Genomic DNA, 20,565 nt, shown 5'->3' with positions numbered 1-20,565 from the left:
GGAATTTCAATGGTTTTGTTAGAGTGAAATGTTCAGCTAACTATAACACCCCTAAAACCTATTGTTTTTTCAGTGAATTTGTATGGTTTTTTAAATGCTAATTCCTAACTATATCAAGCCTGAAACCTATGGTTTTTTCTGTGAATTTCAAAGGTTTTTTAAATGCTAATTCCTAACTATATCCGGCCTGAAACCTATGGTTTTTTCAGTGAATTTCAAAGGTTTTTTAAATGCTAATTCCTAACTATATCAGGCCTGAAACCTATGGTTTTTTCAGTGAATTTCAAAGGTTTTGTAAATGACAATTTTTAATGTATTAATTGTTATACTGATTTTTTTTATACTGATTTACGACATTTCTTAAACTGTTTAGTTTTAGATATTTCATTTTTTAACTACATTATACATTACAATACAAAATATACTTTCTCAGAATGAATTACTTTAGTTTAAATACTTTGCAAATAGGCAATAGACTTTTAAGTACAGTAGTTGCAGTTGTTGCAATGGCCAACACAATTTCAAACACAAAGCAACATTGAGCTCAATGTGAATTTCTAGTCAAATGCAATCAGTTACTTTATGGATTACTTTTCTAACCACAGGACTGGATCCTAGATTCAGTTCCTGGACATCTCCTGTAAACAGTTGAGTAAAAGCGTTTTGGTTACAGTAGTTATTTTTAAGGAATATTATTGTATTTTAAAAGTTGACAAATTTTTTTCACATAGAATCACCAATGTTATCCCATGGCAGAAAATTCACTTAGCAGGTAAGTAGTGTTATCGTTACTTTTTCTTACTCAGTGGTGGATCCTGGATCCAGCACTGGCCAATCTCCTGTAAACAGTTGAAAGAATGTGTTTAAGTCATACAGACGATTTTTTAGGAATATTTTTAGTTTGTGAAAATAGACACTTAGAAACTTTTCTGCTCAAAATCACCCACTGGATTCCTATGGAAGGAAATACAATTTACTGGTAAGTACATTTACAATTACTTTTCAGGGTCAGTGCTGGTCTAAAAGATGCAGCCATGGGTTCTCTCCTGATAACAGGTGAGTAAATCGGAATTCGTAGTTTGGCTGATTTTAGAGGAATATTTGTACAATGGTGAAGGAAGGGTGCGGGGCCTGAGGTGACGTGTGCAAACACGCCCTGTGGCGTGTTTTAAGTTGAGGAATTAATACCTCTTCAATCCTGCGGTCCCCTGGGAGCCAACTGCCCCACCAGGTACCTCCAGTATGCGCCAGGGAGCTGCGTTGCAGAGAGGTATCCAGAGGCCATGCCCCTTTTTACAACACTCTGCAACGCAGCTCCGTGGCGCTTACTGGAGGTACCTGGTGGGCTAGTTGGCCCCTAGTGGACCTCTGGATTGAAGAGGAATGATTTCCCCAACTTAAAACGCGCCACAGGGCGTGTTTGCACACATATAACCTCAGGCCCCGCCCCCTACCTTCACCACTGTGCAAACGCACCCCGTGGCGTGTTTTAAGTTGGGGGATTAAGTTCCCTTGAATCCTGAGGTCCCCTGGTGGCCAACTAGCCCACCAGGTACCTCCAGTTTGCGCCAGGGAGCTGCGTGGCAGAGAGGTGTTCAGAGGCCACGCCCCTTTTTACAACACTCTGCAACGCAGCTCCGTGGTGCTTAGTGGAGGTACCTGGTGGGCTAGTCGGCCCCTAGGGGACCTCTGGATTGAAGAGGAATGAATTCCCCAACTTAAAACGCGCCACAGGGCGTGTTTGCACAGATATCACCTCAGGCCCCGCCCCCTACCTTCACCACTGTGCAAACGCGCCCCGTAGCACATTTTAAGTTGGGGGATTAAGTCCCCTTGAATCCTGAGGTCCTCTGGTGGCCAACTAGGCCACCAGGTACCTCCAGTAAGCGCCACAGAGCTGCGTTGCAGAGAGGTGTAAAAAGGGGCGTGGCCTCATTGTACCTCTCTGCAACGCAGCCCCCTGGTGCATACTGGAGGTTCCTGGTGGGCTAGTTGGCCCCCAGGGATCCCCAGCATTCAAGGGGAATTAGTTCCCCCTCTGCAAACGCACCAGGGGGCGCGTTTGCAGAGTGGTGTAAGGAAGGGCCTGGCCTCCGGCCCGATCCCTTCGTTTTTTTTTTGTTTTTGTTTTTTAGAAGGGGGCTGTGTAGCCTCCCTTCTTTTTCTAATTTATTGGCCCTGGGGACCCCATCCCCCAGGGCCAGCCCCCAATTTTTTGTTTTTTTAAATCGGGAAGGGGGCCCCCTCCCGAGGCCATAATTTGCCCCAGGGACCCCATCCCCCGGGGCATGGCCCTTTAAAAAAAAATATTATTGAATATTTTTATGGAGGGGGCTGCGTAGCCCCCCTCCTCTGGCCACTTTAAGGCCCCGGGGACCCCATCCCCCGGGGCCGGCCATTGATTTAAAAAAAAAAAAAAATGTAATGGTGGAGGGGGGCTGTGTGGCCCCTCCTCCAAGGCCACTTATGGCCCCGGGGACCTCATCCCCGGGGCCTGGCTCTCGTTGGGGGCCGTGGCGGGGTCCCCAATCCCCCCACAGTCCCAGCCGGCTCCCCGCATCCTGCGGGAGCCGGCATTGCTTTTCCACATGGGGAGCAGCTAACATGCTGCTCCCCATGTGGAAAAGCAATCAGCTTTGCTTCATTGAAGCGAGAGCAGGTTTCCCTGCTCTCGCTTCGATGAAGCAAAGCAGTTTGCAATGACTGGGCGGGAGCCGCGAGGCACCCGCCCTGTCATTGCAAACTACAGTGTCCCGGGGTGGGAATCCTGGGACACTGCAGGAGCCGGCCCTGGGGGGTGGCGGTCACCAGGGCCTATACAAGGCTCCAGGCGTGGCGGTCCCTGGGCCTGCAGGGGGCCGTGAGCCCCCCGGATATACTATGTTCGAGCCCCAGGGGGTGGCGGTCCCCGGGGCAGTGTGGGGGGATTGGGACCCCAGACACTTTTTTTTTATTATGCCCCCCGGGATTTGGCCCCCCCCGGGGGCAAATAAGCATATTCAGCGCGGGAGCCCGCGCTGAATTTTCTTTTCTATCGGGAGGATTCCTCCCGTTTAAAAAAAAAAATATTTTTTTTTGGGACCTTGGGGGTCCTTGTGGGACCCCCTGAGCAGGCCTAGGGGGTCAGGGTGTTTCTACCCTGCCCCCTTGTCGCGTTTTGCGTCGTTTTTTTTTGGCTTTCTTGTGCCTCGGTTCTACCGAGGCACAAGATGGCTGCCAACACTTCTTGATTCAGAGTGTTGGCAGCCTATTAAAATTCAGCTCGTGATCGGGAGGGTGCGCGGATCCTCCGAGGCCATAGCTATATATGTACTTTTAACTCTAATTTTCTCAGGAACTACTGAACGGATTTACACCATTTAAGCAAAAGGCACGAGTCTGAACTGAGGACTACCTCTTTGCCAAATTTGGTGTAATTCCGTTCAGCAGTTCGGGCTGTAGCTGCAGCTAAAGGTCCTATGGGAAAATGCATGGGGAAAACGTGTTTTGGGACCTCCCTTTTTTCTCAGCCCCCGCTTGTCAAATCACTGTGAAACTTTCAGGATAGGAGCGGACCGGAACTGGCCAAAAGTTTGGAAAATTTCGCGAAGATTCGTCAATCGGTGCCAAAGTTATTCCAAATAGAATGTTGCAGATTTCCTATGGAAAATAGGTCCTAACTATATCTACCTACTGGCGACCGCCAGTAGGTAATATATATATATATATATATCTTGACTCCGGCTGCAATGGTTTCAGGCACTTTATTCATGTGGAAATATGCTGGCAAAAAAGGTGCACTATCCCAATGCGTTTCTGCTCACCAGAGCCTTGATCATGGGAAAGTATCTCTGTTTTTGAAAATGACCACAAGTTTTAAAGGGGCAGTCATATTTCTCCTCCAGACTGCACAATTGAAAACAGTCTGCACCAAAAGGGTGTACCTGACGAGATCTTAGTCCAAATAATTAGGCTACATGAAGACAATTATGCTAAGGTACCGTGGGGTAAAGGTGGCGAGCTTACTGATGAGATCCCAGTCAAGAGGGGGGGTGCGCCAGGGCTATGTCCTGGCACCGACTCTGTTCCTCGTGTACATAAACAACTTGCTTGAACATCTCCAAAATTGTGTCCATGACTCGCCAAAAATGTTGGGGTTAACTATATCGGGGCTTTAACATTTGCAGACGATACTATCCTGCTGTCCCAAACACCCAGTGGCATGCAGAATTAACTTCATAGCCTTAATAAATATTGCAAAGCGAAACCCTCGAGGTGAACCCACCTAAAACAAAATACATGACTATAAGGCCACACAGAAGTTTTAAGGAAAAAATATACTTGAATGGCACAGCACTGGAACATGAATCGAACTTTGTATATTTGGGAGTTACTTTAGATTCCAAACTTTCCTGGGCCCCACAAATAGAGAAATCCAAGGCTATTTTAATGCAAAATTCTATCCGCATTGTAAAAAAGCAAGATGCATCGTCCTCAAAAGCCATTACCCCCGCTCTGGAAGTGTACAAGGCCACAGCCCAAACTGCTACCCTGTATGGTGCGGAGATTTAGGGATGTGGCATTCTCAAACCTCTAACCATCGGTGAAAGAGAATGTTTGTTGCCCTTCCTCAACATACTCCATTGATACCCTTGACCTTTGATCTGGGCATCGCTTGGAGCACCTCGCAATTTGGAGAACCTTGTCATTTTGGATTAGAATTTGGACAACACCAGAATTAGCAGTGTACAGAAAATCACTTAGTGAACTGCTGGCACTCGACACCCAAGTTACCTTTCCCAGGTCGATTCCTATTAGAACATGGCTTTTTGATCTAGGTCTGAGCAGATACTGGACGAATCCGAGTCTACTGACTCCTGCATCAAAATGTGAGATTAAGCAGATATTCTGGGACTTTATTAGACACAAGATGACTTCAAACAGTGCACCGGGCAGGCTTACCGTGCGATTCCTCCAGTTTAAAACAACCCCCTGTTTCGAGCCATTTCTAGACGAGATAGAGCCACAACTGGCAAAGTGTCTGTACCTGAAATTCAGATCTGGGACATTGCAGATAAACAGTTTTGTTGCGAAATGGTAAATGTCACAGCTTAAGGAGGGGGAGTCTCACTGTACTCTATGCCCGCTGGGGGCTGATGAGGATATCTCACACATCCTGTTTTCTTGCCCAGCATATGAACTCGCCAGAAGGAAGTGGATAAAACCGATAGGCAGGTGCCTTAGTGTCAGGAAACGGAATGATATGTTGAGAATATTAAAAACGTATAACTCTCGCCCAATAGTATTTGGGCTCAGCCGATTCCTTTTAGCTATGAATTTTATAGGAAAAAAGAGAAGGCAAAAACGTTCATTCTATAACCAGGGCGTCATTCCGAAGTGTGTATCTAGTGATAATGGTATATCACTTGGAAAGAGTAGTCATGCTTAAAACCCAAAGGGATCAGATACATTAATCTCGCACCCTACTGATATCGAATCACTAGTCAGTAAGATCACAATTTTCTATCCTTGGAAAAGGCTGACCTGAAAGGCTCTGAAGATGGCGAAGCAATTGATGTAAAATGGTAGATACACGGGGAAAGTAACTGTCCAAGACTATATGGTATCGAAAGTGAAATAGCTAGTCTTCTGTGTAAATACTAAAATACTTTTCGCTGCTATGTATTTTATAAGTTCTTATATTTCTAGTAATATCTTGATGATTTTATGAATGGATAGATCCGGTTTTACATAGGCATTTTATTGAACGTATTTTTAAGAACATGTAAATTTCATTAACTTTGGTCTGTTTCTAGACACAAATGAATTTACGCGGATGGTCATGCACAATGGACTATTGTAACAACTGCGCTATTGCACATTCATAGTATATGCACCTTTCCAGAAATTGATGTTTGGTACAAAACAAATAGCACTTTGCTGCTTATAGACTGCACAAGCACTTTCCATAGTAGCGAGATAATAGGCTAACCTTTAGATTGTCAAGACCATCCTGTGGGACTCCTCTAAATTCAATGTGAATTCCAACAAAACAGATGTATATTGATGCACTGTAGTGAGTAACATAGGAGTGTATATAAAAATTAAAATAAAAAAAGAAATGTTTTGCCATGTATGTACTGTATTTTATGGTTTCTTACTGTTATGGCCTTTAGGCCAAAATAAAGTATTTTTGAATTAAATTGAAAGCAGTCAAACTTTTACCAGTGTGGTAAGTTGCGTAATTCCAAATGCCAATCAATACTATACTGCTACTATTTATTTTCAAAATTCATATTGTTTCCAAGCGATGTTTTCAGTGCGCCCAACTTTACATCTCTTGTTTGACACTTTCTGCCACTGCAGCCAGCAAAAGGAAAACCATGTCATGAGCGAAGTAATATATGAGTTCATATGACTTCCTTGTGCAAGCTCCCATTGTGGCAGTGTAAGTTATAGTTAGCATAGCTAATTATGACTGCTGAATTTCACTGGTTTGGTACAAATAAAATCTGAGCCTAACTTTAAAATCCCTGTACCGTCGTTTTTTCAGTAAATTTCCAAGGTTTTTGTCATTCTATTTCCTAATGATAATGCCCCTGTAACCTTTATTTTTTTTCAGTGAATTTTCAAGGTTCTTTTATGTTGCTTCTTTACTATAACGTTCCTGCAACCTTTGTTTTTTAGGTACTGAGCTGAGTTGTCACCAGCGACGAAACTGTGAGCCCCGCGCTCTGGTGTCAGCCACTCAGGCCGCTGCACCACACCTCTCCTCTGTCTGGGAGTGGGTGTTTGAATGGGTCGGTGAGTGGGTGTGTGAATGTCTGAGTAGGTCTGTGTGTGAGTGTCTGAGTGGGTCTGTGAGTGGGAGCATGAGTGGTTCTGTGAGTAACTACATGAGTTTCTGAGTGGGTCTGTGACTAGATGTGTGAGTGTCTGAGTGGGTCTGTAAGTGGATGGATAAGTCTCTGAGTGGGTGTGTGAATGTCTGAGTGTGTCTGTGAGTGGTTGTGTGAGTCTCTAAGTGAGTCTGTGAGTGGGTGAGCGAGAGTGTGAGTGGGTCAGTCAGTGGGTGTGTGATTCTCTGAGTGGATCTGTGAGTGGGTATTTGAGTCAGTAAGTGGGTCTGTGAATGTGAACATGAGTGTCCGAGTAGGTCTGTGAGTGGGTGGATGGGTGTCTGAGAAGGGTGAGAGCATGCAAGAGTCGTTGTGTGGATCTGTGAGTGGGTGTGTGAGTGTCTGAGTGGATCTGTAAGTATGGGTGCATGAGTGTCTCAGTGGGTCTGTGAGTGGGTGTGTGAGTCTCACAGTGGGGCTGTGAGTGGATGAATGAGTGCTTGAATGGAAGTGTGAATGGGTACATGAGGTGGTCTGTGAGTGTGCACATGAGTGTATGAGTGGGTCTGTCAGTGGGTATGCAGTAAAATAAAGTAGGGGCACATGGGAGCACTTCCTTGTGCAAGCTCCCCTTGTGACAGTCCTCCTGTCCAGCTCGCCTGCAGTCCGCTACACTCTGCTGCCTTCAGTTTTGTGCCTCCTCCGCTTATTTTCTGCTTGTTTTTCTGCATCTTCTCTCCTCACTCCTGCCCTCTCTTTTGCCTCTTTCTGCTTGTTCTGCCCATTATTTTGCCTCTTTCTGCTCGCTCCTGTCCTTTATTCTGCCTCTCGCTGCTTGTTTCTGACCTCTATTTTACCTCTTGCTGCTAATTTTTTACCTCTATACTGCCTCTTTCTGCTCATTCTGACCTTTATTTTGCCTCTTTCTGCTTGTTTTTCACCTTTATCTTGCCTCTTTCTGCTAGTTTCTGACCATTCTTCTTGTTTCTTACCCTTATTTTGCATTTTTCTGCTAGTTTCTGACCTTTATTTTTGCTCTTTCTGCTTGTTTCTTAACTTTTTTTCCTCTTTCTGCTCATTGCTGACCTTTATCCTTCCTCTCTCTGCTTGTTTCCGACCTCTATTCTGCCTATTTTCTGCTCATTGGTGACCTTTATTCTGCCTCTTTCTGCTTGTTTCTCACCTTTATTTTGCCTCTTTCTGCTCATTTCTGACCTTTATTTAGCCTCTTTCAGCTTTTTGCCACAATGCCCCCGCAGACCCAGCTGGCTCCCCATCTCCTGAGGGAGCTGGCATTGCTGCTGCATTGAAGGAGCTGCTGGAAAGGTAGCTCCCTCTGTGCAGGAGCAATCATTTCATCTCTTTCCTTGCCCGCATGTCTGTGGGTAGGGAAAGAGATGAAACCTCCACTTCCAGTGGGCGGGAGAACTTTGACAAGTCCCGCTTGTCCGAAGCGGAGAGTTTGCTTTAGCTTGGTGCAAGCTGTGAGCTCTCGTCAAGCTAAAGCAAACAACTGTGTCCTGGGGGTGGGCACCACAGGACATAGCAGGACCCCAGGGCCATGTATAGCTGCAGGAAGGGGGCAGCACGGCCTCTCTCCTTTGATTTTCAAGGGCCTGCACTGGGGAGGTGGTGGTTCCCAGGGACGAGAACAGCCTGGCAGGGGGGGGGTCGATCTGACACCCTCCTTCTACAAAAATAGAAAGCCCAGGGGAGGTGGTGGTCCCTGGAATGAGGAGGGTTGCATGCTCCCACTCAAAATTAAACGTAGCCCCAGGAAGGTGGTGGTCCCCTGGGCTAAGGGTAGTCCGTGAGCCCCCCTCCACATTTCTTTGTATTTAGCCCCTGTGAGGTGGTGGTCTTCAGGGCTAAGGGAGGTCCGAGCGGTACCCAAGCATCACTAAAAGTAAGCCCCCGGGGTGGTGTTGGTCCCTGGGATATAATTAAGCCCAAGGAGGAGGCCCCCGTCACCCCTCATGTCCCTGGGACCTGGCCTACCCAGGGAGCTATCATCTCAATAAGTGCGAGAGACCACACTTTTTTTTAATTTTGCCACAGATTTGCGCCTCCATCATGTACCCATGGCAAAAACATTTTTTAAAAGGTGTTTTTTGGCCCTGTCAGACTCACAGTGGGACCTCAGGACCACAGTTAGGAGGGGCAGGGTATTCCTACCCTGCCCCCTTTTCTTTATTGTAATGTTTTTGTGAGACTCGGCTGAAGCCGAGTCCCAAAATGGCTTCCAACACTTCCTGGTTGAAATGTTGGCTGGCAATCAGATTTCAGCACGGAGACTGTTGGATCCTTGGAGGATATGCGTCCCTATTTATACAAAAAAAATGTATATCTCCAAAACTACGTAACGGATTTACACCAAATAACAAAAAAGGGTTCTCTCTCTGTCAAGAGCTGCCTTTCTGTCAAGTTTGATGTAATTCCGTCCAGCGGGTCAGGCTGTAGTCGTGTCTAAAAATCTCTAAGGAAATTACATTGGAAACACACTTTTTTTTCTCAGCCCCTACTTGACAAATCTGCCCTAAACTTTCCATATACAACAAGAAACAGCAGCGCACTTTTTGGGGAAAATTTTGTGAAGATTTATCAAATGGCGCAAAAGATAAAGGCAAGTAGAAAAATACTTTTCCTATGGAAACTTGCTCCGAACTATAACTACCTACTGGCGAATGCCAGTAGGTATTAAATGCAAACACATATTTTGTGATTTATTAAGCATATATTTATATTTAGTATTAAATATTAGTGGAATATATTTAATTTACATTTAATTAAATGTATATATTAAAATATTAAACATTTACTACTTTAAACTCTATATTAAAAAATAATTATTTTTGGACAATATTAGTGTTAACGATATTTTTTCCAAAATGTACTCACCATTATAAGTATAGGAGCACGATATTGTGGTAAAATATATTTTTGACACAATATTTTTGTCAACAACATTGTTTATCACAATATTGTGTCAGTGATCCGCTGTTGAAACCCCCTACCTGAGCAGAGCAGTATCTCAGACGTGCTGATGGGAGCTGTACCAGAGCAGTGTCTCAGACGTGCTGATGGGAGCTGTACCAGAGCAGTGTCTCAGACGTGCTGATGGGAGCTGTACCAGAGCAGTGTCTCAGACGTGCTGATGGGACCTATACCTGATTTTCTCTGTCGTGGTTGTTCTGCTGCAGGTTCAGGTGCTCTCCTAGTAGGGACTCCACCTCTGTCCTTCTGACCCCGCTCGATACTTCGATGTCCTGCATTTGGGAAAGCATAGAAGGCAAGATACATTCGACCCTGTGAATGCCACATATATGAAACCATAGGGTGCATAGGTGATTGGCAGTATTTTAACTTTACCTTTATTTTATTGTGTCAGCTTATAGACATACGCCATACAATATGCCGCATACAGTAACACAATTGTCAGTATAGGCATAAATACATTAAAATTAATTCTAAAGTGTAAATTAGCAGCAAGCATAGTTATAAATGCAATAAACATCAAAAAGCTTGAGTGTAAAACTCTTCCCAGGCCATACAATTGAAATATCATTGGGGGCCTGGGTCGAGAGCTGTGTGCAAAAAATTACAAGTTAAATGAAGTAGATTTTTAGATTTGAAGACAGCGCAGTTAAAAGTGATATACAACAATAAGTTACTAATTATTAAGGACCTTTAGGACTCTGGCATTATACCATTGAATGAAATAATTAAATAAAAATAAAAGTAGCCAATAAATTGGCATCATGCGTAAACACAAGAGACGACAACGTGTCTTAATTATATTGTGGAATCTTCATAGACCATGAAATTAAAATATTAAGGGGCCCAGGTGAGTGTTCTGCGCAAAAAATAGAGAAATAGTTCAAGTGTATTTTCAACTTAAGGATGGACAAAAAGTTAATATGACAACAATGGATTGCTAACGATTGAGACACGTCAGAACTCAAATGTTATGTTGTCTAATACTGGGCCGGGTAACTTTCCAAGCTTCATTTATATACAGAGATACTGGGTCAAAAATGGCAATAACGCCCCCCCTTCAACATAAGTGCACAGCGGCATTGCAATGTCTGATGCTACTTTTGTAAAAAGGGGATGAAGAACTCTCGTCCTTGCTGACAAGAAAAAAGAGCAAAGCAACATAAAGTGTGTGAGAGTCTCATCGCCGCTTTCAAGCAGGGGCAGGTGGAATCACCACTGAGATCGACCAGAGACTTCACCACTGGAGATTGACCAGAGACCTCACCACTGGAGATCGACCAGAGACCTTACCACTGGAGATCAACCAGAGAGTTCACCAGAGAGTTCACCACTGGAGATTGACCAGAGACTTCACCACTGGAGATCGACCAGAGACCTTACCACTGGAGATCAACCAGAGACTTCCCCACTGAGATCGACCAGAGACTTCACCACTGGAGATTGACCAGAGACTTCACCACTGGAGATCGACCAGAGACCTTACCACTGGAGATCAACCAGAGAGTTCACCAGAGACTTCACCACTGGAGATCAACCAGAGACTTCCCCACTGAGATCGACCAGAGACTTCACCACTGGAGATTGACCAGAGACTTCACCACTGGAGATCGACCAGAGACCTTACCACTGGAGATCAACCAGAGAGTTCACCAGAGACTTCACCACTGGAGATCAACCAGAGACTTCACCACTGAGATTGACCAAAGACTTCACTACTGGAGATCAACCAGAGACTTCACCACTGAGATCGACCAGAGACTTTACAGGGAGGCATCATAGCCAATGGAAATATATATCGATATAGCTCTCTGAACCAAATGTGGGTTGATTCCCCACAGGATAAGCAACAATTTTCCACAGTGCTGGTCAGAAATCCAGGACCAATACTTCTCCTTTAGTTTATCCAGAGTTGTGGGACACATGGTCTCCAGATCGGTCCAATATTCATTGCAACAAATCTTGTTAAGGGCATTTGCAATATGCTTGAGCCACGGCAACTTGTAGGAATGGCTGCAGAGTTTGGGGGTTGGTTTGAAGTAGGTTGACAAACTCAGTTTAGACCAAATTCGATGCCAAAACAAGAGTGGTTTTAGAGCAGCAATGGCTTTGATGTTGTTCAAGCCCAACTCATGTTTAGAGTAGCCATTGTGGACCCAGCGGCAAGTTGCAACAAACTGTTTAGAAATTGATTTTCAATTTTCTGGAGGCCTGTGCCTTGCTGGACCCTCAAATCTCATCTCCATAGAAGCCCGCAGCAAGTGTTTTGGCTTGGCATGCTCGTAGTGCTGGCTTGATTGCACTGCGCCCAACACTACAGCTGAAACGGCCGACAGTCTTTAACTGTGGAAGCATGCCCATTTCCCTCTCCATCCGCCATTTGTTTTGGGTTAAACGTCAAACCTTATCCCTAGGTAATCCCACGAAGCGACCTGTTCTATCGGATGATTGTGGACTCTGAAGCAGTTCCCCAAGCTGCACAGAGTATTGACCTGAATATATTTAGTCTTTGAAAATTTTATTTTGAATTTCTTCTCGGAACAATATGATTCAAACCTTTGAGGAGTTTCTGCATGGAAAGTTCAGTTCAGGCCAGTAGAACAGCATCGTCTGCGAACAGCAAGATTGGTATTTTATTTCCCCGATTATGGGGACATCCAGCTTTAAAGCCAACAGCTAATTGTCAATGTCATTGATGAACAAATTAAATAATAAAGGTGCGAGCGCATACCCTCACCTGACACTCAGTTCTATACCAAAGCTTGGTGTGACCTCTCCCTTGCGGTCAACTTTCACCACTGCTGTATTACTCTGGTGAGGCAGCCTTATGGCACACAAGAGTTGTTGTTGACACCCTGTTGCACCAGGGCATGCCAATGGGCCGGCCTGTCTACAGAATCAAAGGCTGTTCTAAGGTCAATAAATACTAAGAAAAGAGCCATATGTGTTATAAAGGTGTATTTCAAACAGATGCACTACAACCTGGCTGCGTGGTGGATTGTCCCTTGCGACTTGCAAAAGCCGGCTTGAAAGCAATATCAAATATTTTAGTCCTTGACCTAAGTCTCTAATTAATCTAGCTTAGCACAGACGGTCCCGGCACTGTCCACGAACATTCTGCGGCCCTCCAAAAAGCTGTGACTTCCCCATATTCCCAGAGTGTATTGATGGCAGGGTTAGGATAGGGACTCAGGTTGTTAGATTGTTGCATTTGGTATCCGTGGAATTTTTTCAGGCCCAGCTGCTTTTAAATATTTTTGGCTGAGAATGGCAGTACAGACTTCGCTTTCCACAAATTCTACGCTTATGATGCCAGAAATGACCACAGGTGGCACTACAGCATCGTTCGGCACAAGTTCTTCGATAACATCCGATGGCCGATGCCCCTCTTCCATCTACTGGCTGCACCATGTTAGATTAATAACATTGTCAATCCAGACCTGTGCCATAGTGCTAGAGTCGAGGGGCTGATTGACAAAGGTAAACTTACACTCTGTAAAAGTTTACTACTTATCGGTATTCACAAAGGTAAACTTACACTTTGTATAAGTTTACTACTTATAGGCATTTTTAAAGCGGAATCTTCTTCCCTATATTCCAGTCCGCTATCTCCATTCATCCTCAGCCCATGCCTGATTGTTCCCAAGAACAAAAAATGTTCCTGGGGGTAAGAAGTTTTCTGGTTGTCGCAACTAGGTTATGGAATTCTCTCCCAATAAATCTGAAACAATAAACACATTTGTTAGCTTTTAGGAAAGCGCTGAAGACATGGCTGTTCAGTCTTTGAGGTGCTTTCCGAACCTCCTAGCTTAAATCCTGTTTTTGATGAGCAAGCGTCTTGACACCCTCGGTTGAATGTTATGCGCTCTACAAGTCTCGTTTCATTTCATTTCATTTCATTATTCACAAGGGTAAACTTACACTTTGTATAACTTTACTACTTATCGGTATTCACAAAGGTAAACTTACACTTTGTATAAGTTTACTAATAATTGGTATTCACAAAGGTAAACTTACACTTTTGTATAAGTTTACTACTTATCGGTATTCATTAAGGTAAACTTACGCTTTGTATAAGTTTACTACTTATCGGTATTTACAAAGTTAAACTTACACTTTGAATACGTTTACTACTCATCAGTTTTCAAAAAGGTAAACTTACAGTTTGTATACGTTTACTACTTATCGGTATTCACAAAGGTAAACTTACACTTTGTATAAGTTTACTACTTATCGGTACACATAAAGGTAAACTTACACTTTTTTTAAGGTTAACTACTGATCGGCATTCACAAAGGTAAACTCACACTTTTGTATAAGTTTACTACTGATTGGAATTCACAAAGGTAAACTTACACTTTGTATAAGTTTACTACTTATCGGCATTCACAAAGGTAAACGTACACTTTTGTATAAGTTTACCACTGATCGCAATTCACAAAGATAAACTTACACTTTTGTATAAGTTTACTACTGATTTGTATTCACAAAGGTAAACTTACACTTTTGTATGGGTTTACTACGTATCCGTATTCACAAAGATAAACTTACACTTTTGTATAAGTTTACTACTGATTGGTATTCACAAAGGTAAACTTACACTTTTGTATAGGTTTACTACGTATCCGTATTCACAAAGGTAAACTCACACTTTGTATAAGTTCACTACTTATCGGTATTCACAATGGTAAACTTACACTTTTGTATATGTTTACTACTTATCGGTATTCACAAAGGTAAACTTAGACCAAAGGTCTAACGTTACTTCTTTTCAGTATACACAAAGGTAAGTTATCACTAGTAAAGTTAGACTTTTGGTGTAAGTTTACCTTTGTAATGACATTATAAGCTATCGTAGTTATGAGGCAATAATTTGTGCATGAGTGTTTGTTATATTTACACTGGTGCATCTAAAACTCACTTACAGAGGGGGAATCAATCATAAACAAGAAAAGAAATGAGAAAAACCCTAAATCGAGAAACCCTTGTCAGACTAAAATCACTAAGATTCTTGGGCAGAAACCTCATCAACAGAGACTCCTACACATTAACTATCACAGAAGCAAAGATCTGTTAGAGCCATCAAACTCTGCATCTGTTGAACATAAACCCCCACATTTTCATTAAAGCCCCAAGTGCAGTGACACCAGGACAATCAGTACAAATCAGTGCAGCACACCTGATTTAAAAAGTTGCTTGCCTTACCATGACATCCATCAGCACTGCCAGGAGGTCACAAAGAATCTGTTCCTTCTCAATCTTCACTTTCACGTTGCCTGTCAGGAGCCCTGGGCACACAGGAGAGAGCACTGATTACAATGAGGACAGTACTGTCCCTACAGACCCACAGCACAGAGGACCTACAAGGAAGTGCCCTCAGGGAGATGTATTTAGCAATTAAATACAGAGGTGAACAAGCCTTGAGTGTAATCAGTTGTGAATTCTGTGTAATATGAATCTCAAGGATAACAACTGTCATCACAAGGTTGTGAGAAGAGGAAATAGTCATCCAATCCCCTCTGCCCCCCACATGTGGTAGGGTGAGGTTGTGGCCTCCGGGTCTGAAGGAGGTTGAACCCTCAGTTCCATTAAAGGGTGAGTGAGGCAGCTCCCTGCACACAGCAGGGGGTAGAGTATCCAAGCCCACAAGCTGCTGGAACTTGTTGTTCTTCTGTCAAGCTGTAAACCCTAGGGGTGAACTATGACTTCAGCATACTACAGACCCCCAGGAGGCGGCTGCTTTGCATGGTGTGGGGGTTCTATAGAGTGATCTCTGTCCTGTACTGTCCTAGTATACTACAGACCCCCGGGAGGTGGCTGCTTTGCATGGTATGAGATTTCTGTAGAGTGATCCCTGTCCTGTCCTGTCCTAGTGTATACTACAGACCCTCAGGAGGCGGCTGCTTTGCATGGTATGGGGGTTCTATAGAGTGCTCCCTGTCCTGTTCTGTCCTAGTGTATACTACAGACCCTCAGGAGGCGGCTGCTTTGCATGGTATGGGGGTTCTATACAGTGATCCCTGTCCTGTCCTAGTATACTACAGACCCCCAGGAGGCGGCTGCTTTGCATGGTATGGGAGTTCTATAGAGTGCTCCCTGTCCTGTTCTGTCCTAGTATACTACAGACCTCAGGAGGTGGCTGCTTTGCATGGTATGGGGGTTCTATAGAGTGATCTCTGTCCTGTCCTGTACTAGTGTATACTACAGACCCTCAGGAGGTGGCTGCTTTGCATGGTATGGGGGTTCTATAGAGTGATCCCTGTCCTGTCCTAGTATACTACAGACCCTCAGGAGGCGGGTGCTTTGCATGGTATGGGGTTCTATAGAGTGCTCCCTGTCCTGTCCTGTCCTAGTATACTACAGACCCCCGGGAGGTGGCTGCTTTGCATGGTGTGGGGTTTCTGTAGAGTGATCCCTGTCCTGTCCTAGTGTATACTACAGACCCTCAGGAGGCAGCTGCTTTGCATGGTATGGGGGTTTTATATAGGGCTCCCTGTCCTGTCCTGTCTTAGTATACTACAGACACCCAGGAGGCGGCTGCTTTGCATGGTATGGGGGTTCTATACAGTGATCCCTGTCCTGTCCTGTCCTGTCCTAGTGTACTACAGACCCCAGAAGGCGGCTGCTTTGCATGGTATGGGTGTTCTATAGAGTGATCCCTGTCCTGTACTGTCCTAGTATACTACAGACCCCCAGGAGGTGGCTGCTTGCATGGTATGGGGGTTCTGTAGAGTGATCCCTGTCCTGTCCTAGTGTATACTACAGACCCTCAGGAGGAGGCTGCTTTGCATGGCATGGGGGTTTTATATAGGGCTCCATGTCCTGTCCTGTCTTAGTATACTGCAGACACCCAGGAGGTGGCTGCTTTGCATGGTATGGGGGTTCTATAGAGTGATCCCTGTCCTGCTCTGTCCTAGTATACTACAAACCCCCCGGAGGCGGCTGCTTTGCATGGTATGGGGGTTCTATAGAGTGCTCCCTGTCCTGTTCTGTCCTAGTATACTACAGACCCCCCCGGAGGTGGCTGCTTTGCATGGTATGGGGGTTCTATAGAGTGATCCCTGTCCTGTCCTGTCCTAGTGTATACTACAGACCCCCAGGAGGTGGCTGCTCTGCATGGTATAGCGGTTCTATATAGTGCTCCCTGTACTCTCCTGTCCTAGTGTACTACAGACCCACAGGAGGCGGCTGCTTTGCATGGTATGGGGGTTCTATGAAGTGATCCCTGTCCTGTCCTGGTATACTACAGACCCCCAGGAGGCGGCTGCTATGCATGGTATGGGGGTTCTATAAAGTGCTCCCTGTCCTGTCCTGTCCTATTGTATACTACAGACCCCCAGGAGGCGGCTGCTTTGCATGGTTTGGGGGTTCTATAGAGTGATCCCTGTCCTGTCCTAGTGTATACTACACACCCCCAGGAGGCGGCTGCTTTGCATGGTGTGGGGGTTCTATAGAGTGCTCCCTGTCCTGTCCTAGTATACTACAGACCCCCAGGAGGCGGTTTCTTTGCATGGTATGGGGGTTCTATAGAGTGGTCCCTGTCCTGTCCTAGTATACTACAGACCCCCAGGAGGCGGCTGCATTGAATGGTGTGGGGGTTCTATAGAGTGATACCTGTACTGTCCTGTCCTAGAATACTACAGACCCTCAGGAGGCATCTGCTTTGCATGGTATGGGGGTTCTATAGAGTGATCCTTGTCCTGTCCTAGTATACTACAGACCCCCAGGAAGCGGCTGCTTTGCATGGTATGGGGGTTCTATAGAGTGATCCCTGTCCTGTCCTGTCCTAGTGTATACTACAGACCCCCAGGAGGTGGCTGCTTTGCATGGTATGGGGGTTCTATATAGTGCTCCCTGTCCTGTCCTAGTATACTACAGACCCCCAGGAGGTGGCTGCTTTGCATGGTGTGGGGGTTCTATAGAGTGATCCCTGTCCTGTCTTGTCCTAGTATACTACAGACCCCCAGGAGGCGGCTGCTTTGCATGGTGCGGGGGTTCTATACAGTGCTCCCTGTCCTGTCCTTTCCTAGTATACTACAGACCCCCAGGAGGCAGCTGCTTTGCATGGTATGGGGTTCTATAGGGTGATCCCTGTCCTGTCCTGTACTAGTGTATACTACAGACCCTCAGGGGGCAGCTGCTTTGCATGGTATGGGGGTTCTATAGAGTGATCCCTGTCCTGTCCTAGTATACTACAGACCCTCAGGAGGTGGCTGCTTTGCATGGTGCGGAGGTTCTATACAGTGCTCCCTGTCCTGTCCTTTCCTAGTATACTACAGACCCCCAGGAGGCAGCTGCTTTGCATGGTATGGGGTTCTATAGGGTGATACCTGTCATGTCCTAGTATACTACAGACCCCCAGGAGGTGGCTGCTTTGCATGGTATGGGGTTCTATAGGGTGATCCCTGTCCTGTCCTGTACTAGTGTATACTACAGACCCTCAGGGGGCAGCTGCTTTGCATGGTATGGGGGTTCTATAGAGTGATCCCTGTCCTGTCCTAGTATACTACAGACCCTCAGGAGGCGGGTGCTTTGCATGGTATGGGGTTCTATAGAGTGCTCCCTGTCCTGTCCTGTCCTAGTATACTACAGACCCTCAGGAGGCGGCTGCTTTGCATGGTATGGGGGTTCTATAGAGTGATCCCTGTCCTGTCCTGTACTAGTGTATACTACAGACCCTCAGGGGGCAGCTGCTTTGCATGGTATGGGGGTTCTATAGAGTGATCCCTGTCCTGTCCTAGTATACTACAGACCCTCAGGAGGCGGGTGCTTTGCATGGTATGGGGTTCTATAGAGTGATCCCTGTCCTGTCCTGTACTAGTATACTACAGACCCCCAGGAGGCAGCTGTTTTGCATGGTATGGGGTTCTATAGGGTGATCCCTGTCATGTCCTGTCCAAGTGTATACTACAGACCCCCAGGAGACGGCTGCTTTGCATGGTGTGGGGGTTCTATAGAGTGCTCCCTGTCCTGCTCTGTCCTAGTATACTACAGACCCCCAGTAGGCAGCTGCTTTGCATGGTATGGGGTTCTATAGGGTGATCCCTGTCATGGCCTGTCCAAGTGTATACTACAGACCCCCAGGAGACGGCTGCTTTGCATGGTGTGGGGGTTCTATAGAGTGCTCCCTGTCCTGCTCTGTCCTAGTATACTACAGACCCCCAGGAGGCAGCTGCTTTGCATGGTATGGGGTTCTATAGGGTGATCCCTGTCATGTCCTGTCCAAGTGTATACTACAGACCCCCAGGAGATGGCTGCTTTGCATGGTGTGGGGGTTCTATAGAGTGCTCCCTGTCCTGTTCTGTCCTAGTATACTACAGACCCCCAGGAGACGGCTGCTTTGCATGGTGTGGGGGTTCTATAGGGTGATCCCTGTCCTGTCCTGTCCAAGTGTATACTACAGACCCCCAGGAGGCGGCTGCTTTGCATGGTATGGGGTTCTATAGGGTGATCCCTGTCCTGTCCAAGTGTATACTACAGACCACCAGGAGGCGGCTGCTTTGCATGGTATGGGTGTTTTGTGGAGTGATCCCTGTCCTGTCCTGTCCTAGTATACTACAGACCCTCAGGAGGCGGCTGCTTTGCATGGTGTGGGGGTTCTATAGAGTGATCCTAGTCCTGTCCTAGTTTACTACAGACACTCAGGAGGCGGCTGCTTTGCATGGTGTGGGGGTTCTATAGAGTGCTCCCTGTCCTGTTCTGTCCTAGTATACTACAGACCCCCAGGAGGCCGCTGCTTTGCATGGTGTGGGGGTTCTATAGAGTGCTCCCTGTCCTGTTCTGTCCTAGTATACTACAGACCCCCAGGAGGCCGCTGCTTTGCATGGTTTGGGGTTCTATAGAGTGATCGCTGTCTTGTCCTGTCCTAGTATACTACAGACCCTCAGGAGGGTGCTTTGCATGGTATGGGGTTCTATAGAGTGATCCCTGTCCTGTCCTGTACTAGTATACTACAGACCCCCAGGAGGCAGCTGCTTTGCATGGTATGGGGTTCTATAGGGTGATCCCTGTCATGTCCTGTCCAAGTGTATACTACAGACCCCCAGGAGACGGCTGCTTTGCATGGTGTGGGGGTTCTATAGAGTGCTCCCTGTCCTGTTCTGTCCTAGTATACTACAGACCCCCAGGAGGCAGCTGCTTTGCATGGTATGGGGTTCTATAGGTTGATCCCTGTCATGTCCTGTCCAAGTGTATACTACAGACCCCAAGGAGGCGGCTGCTTTGCATGGTATGGGGTTCTATAGGGTGATCCCTGTCCTGTCCTGTCCAAGTGTATACTACAGACCCTCAGGAGGCGTCTGCTTTGCATGGTATGGGGTTCTATAGCGTGATCCCTGTCCTGTCCTGTCCTGTCCAAGTGTATACTACAGACCCCCAGGAGGCGGCTGCTTTGCATGGTGTGGGGTTCTATAGGGTGATCCCTGTCCTGTCCTGTCCAAGTGTATACTACAGACCCCCAGGAGGCGGCTGCTTTGCATGGTATGGGGGTTCTATAGAGTGATCCCTGTCCTGTCCTGTCCTGTCCTAGTGTATACTACAGACCCCCAGGAGGCGGCTGCTTTGCATGGTATGGGGGTTCTATAGAGTGATCCCTGTCATGTCCTGTCCTAGTATACTACAGACCCTCAGGAGGTGGCTGCTTTGCATGGTGCGGGGGTTCTATAGAGTGCTCCCTGTCCTGTTCTGTCCTAGTATACTACAGACCCCCAGGAGGCAGCTGCTTTGCATGGTATGGGGTTCTATAGGTTGATCC

At 46.0% G+C, this 20,565-nt stretch overlaps 1 protein-coding gene across 1 annotated transcript in view; it reads right to left on the bottom strand.

The window, feature by feature from the left end:
- LOC146863548 (uncharacterized) overlaps positions 1 to 20,565 on the bottom strand; it is a 550,315-nt gene that overhangs the window by 93,530 nt on the left and 436,220 nt on the right. Inside the window, exons 10-11 of the mRNA XM_085643185.1 lie at positions 15,018 to 15,100; positions 9,986 to 10,084 (exon numbers count right to left, since the gene is read on the bottom strand). Of these exons, the coding sequence (XP_085499311.1) occupies positions 9,986 to 10,084; positions 15,018 to 15,100 (182 nt within the window). The remainder of the gene's footprint in view (positions 1 to 9,985; positions 10,085 to 15,017; positions 15,101 to 20,565) is intronic.

Source organism: Triturus cristatus, chromosome 2_2, assembly GCF_964204655.1.
Source record: "Triturus cristatus chromosome 2_2, aTriCri1.1, whole genome shotgun sequence".
Classification (NCBI taxonomy): Eukaryota; Metazoa; Chordata; class Amphibia; order Caudata; family Salamandridae; genus Triturus; species Triturus cristatus.
This window is presented reverse-complemented; position numbering and strand designations above follow the sequence as displayed.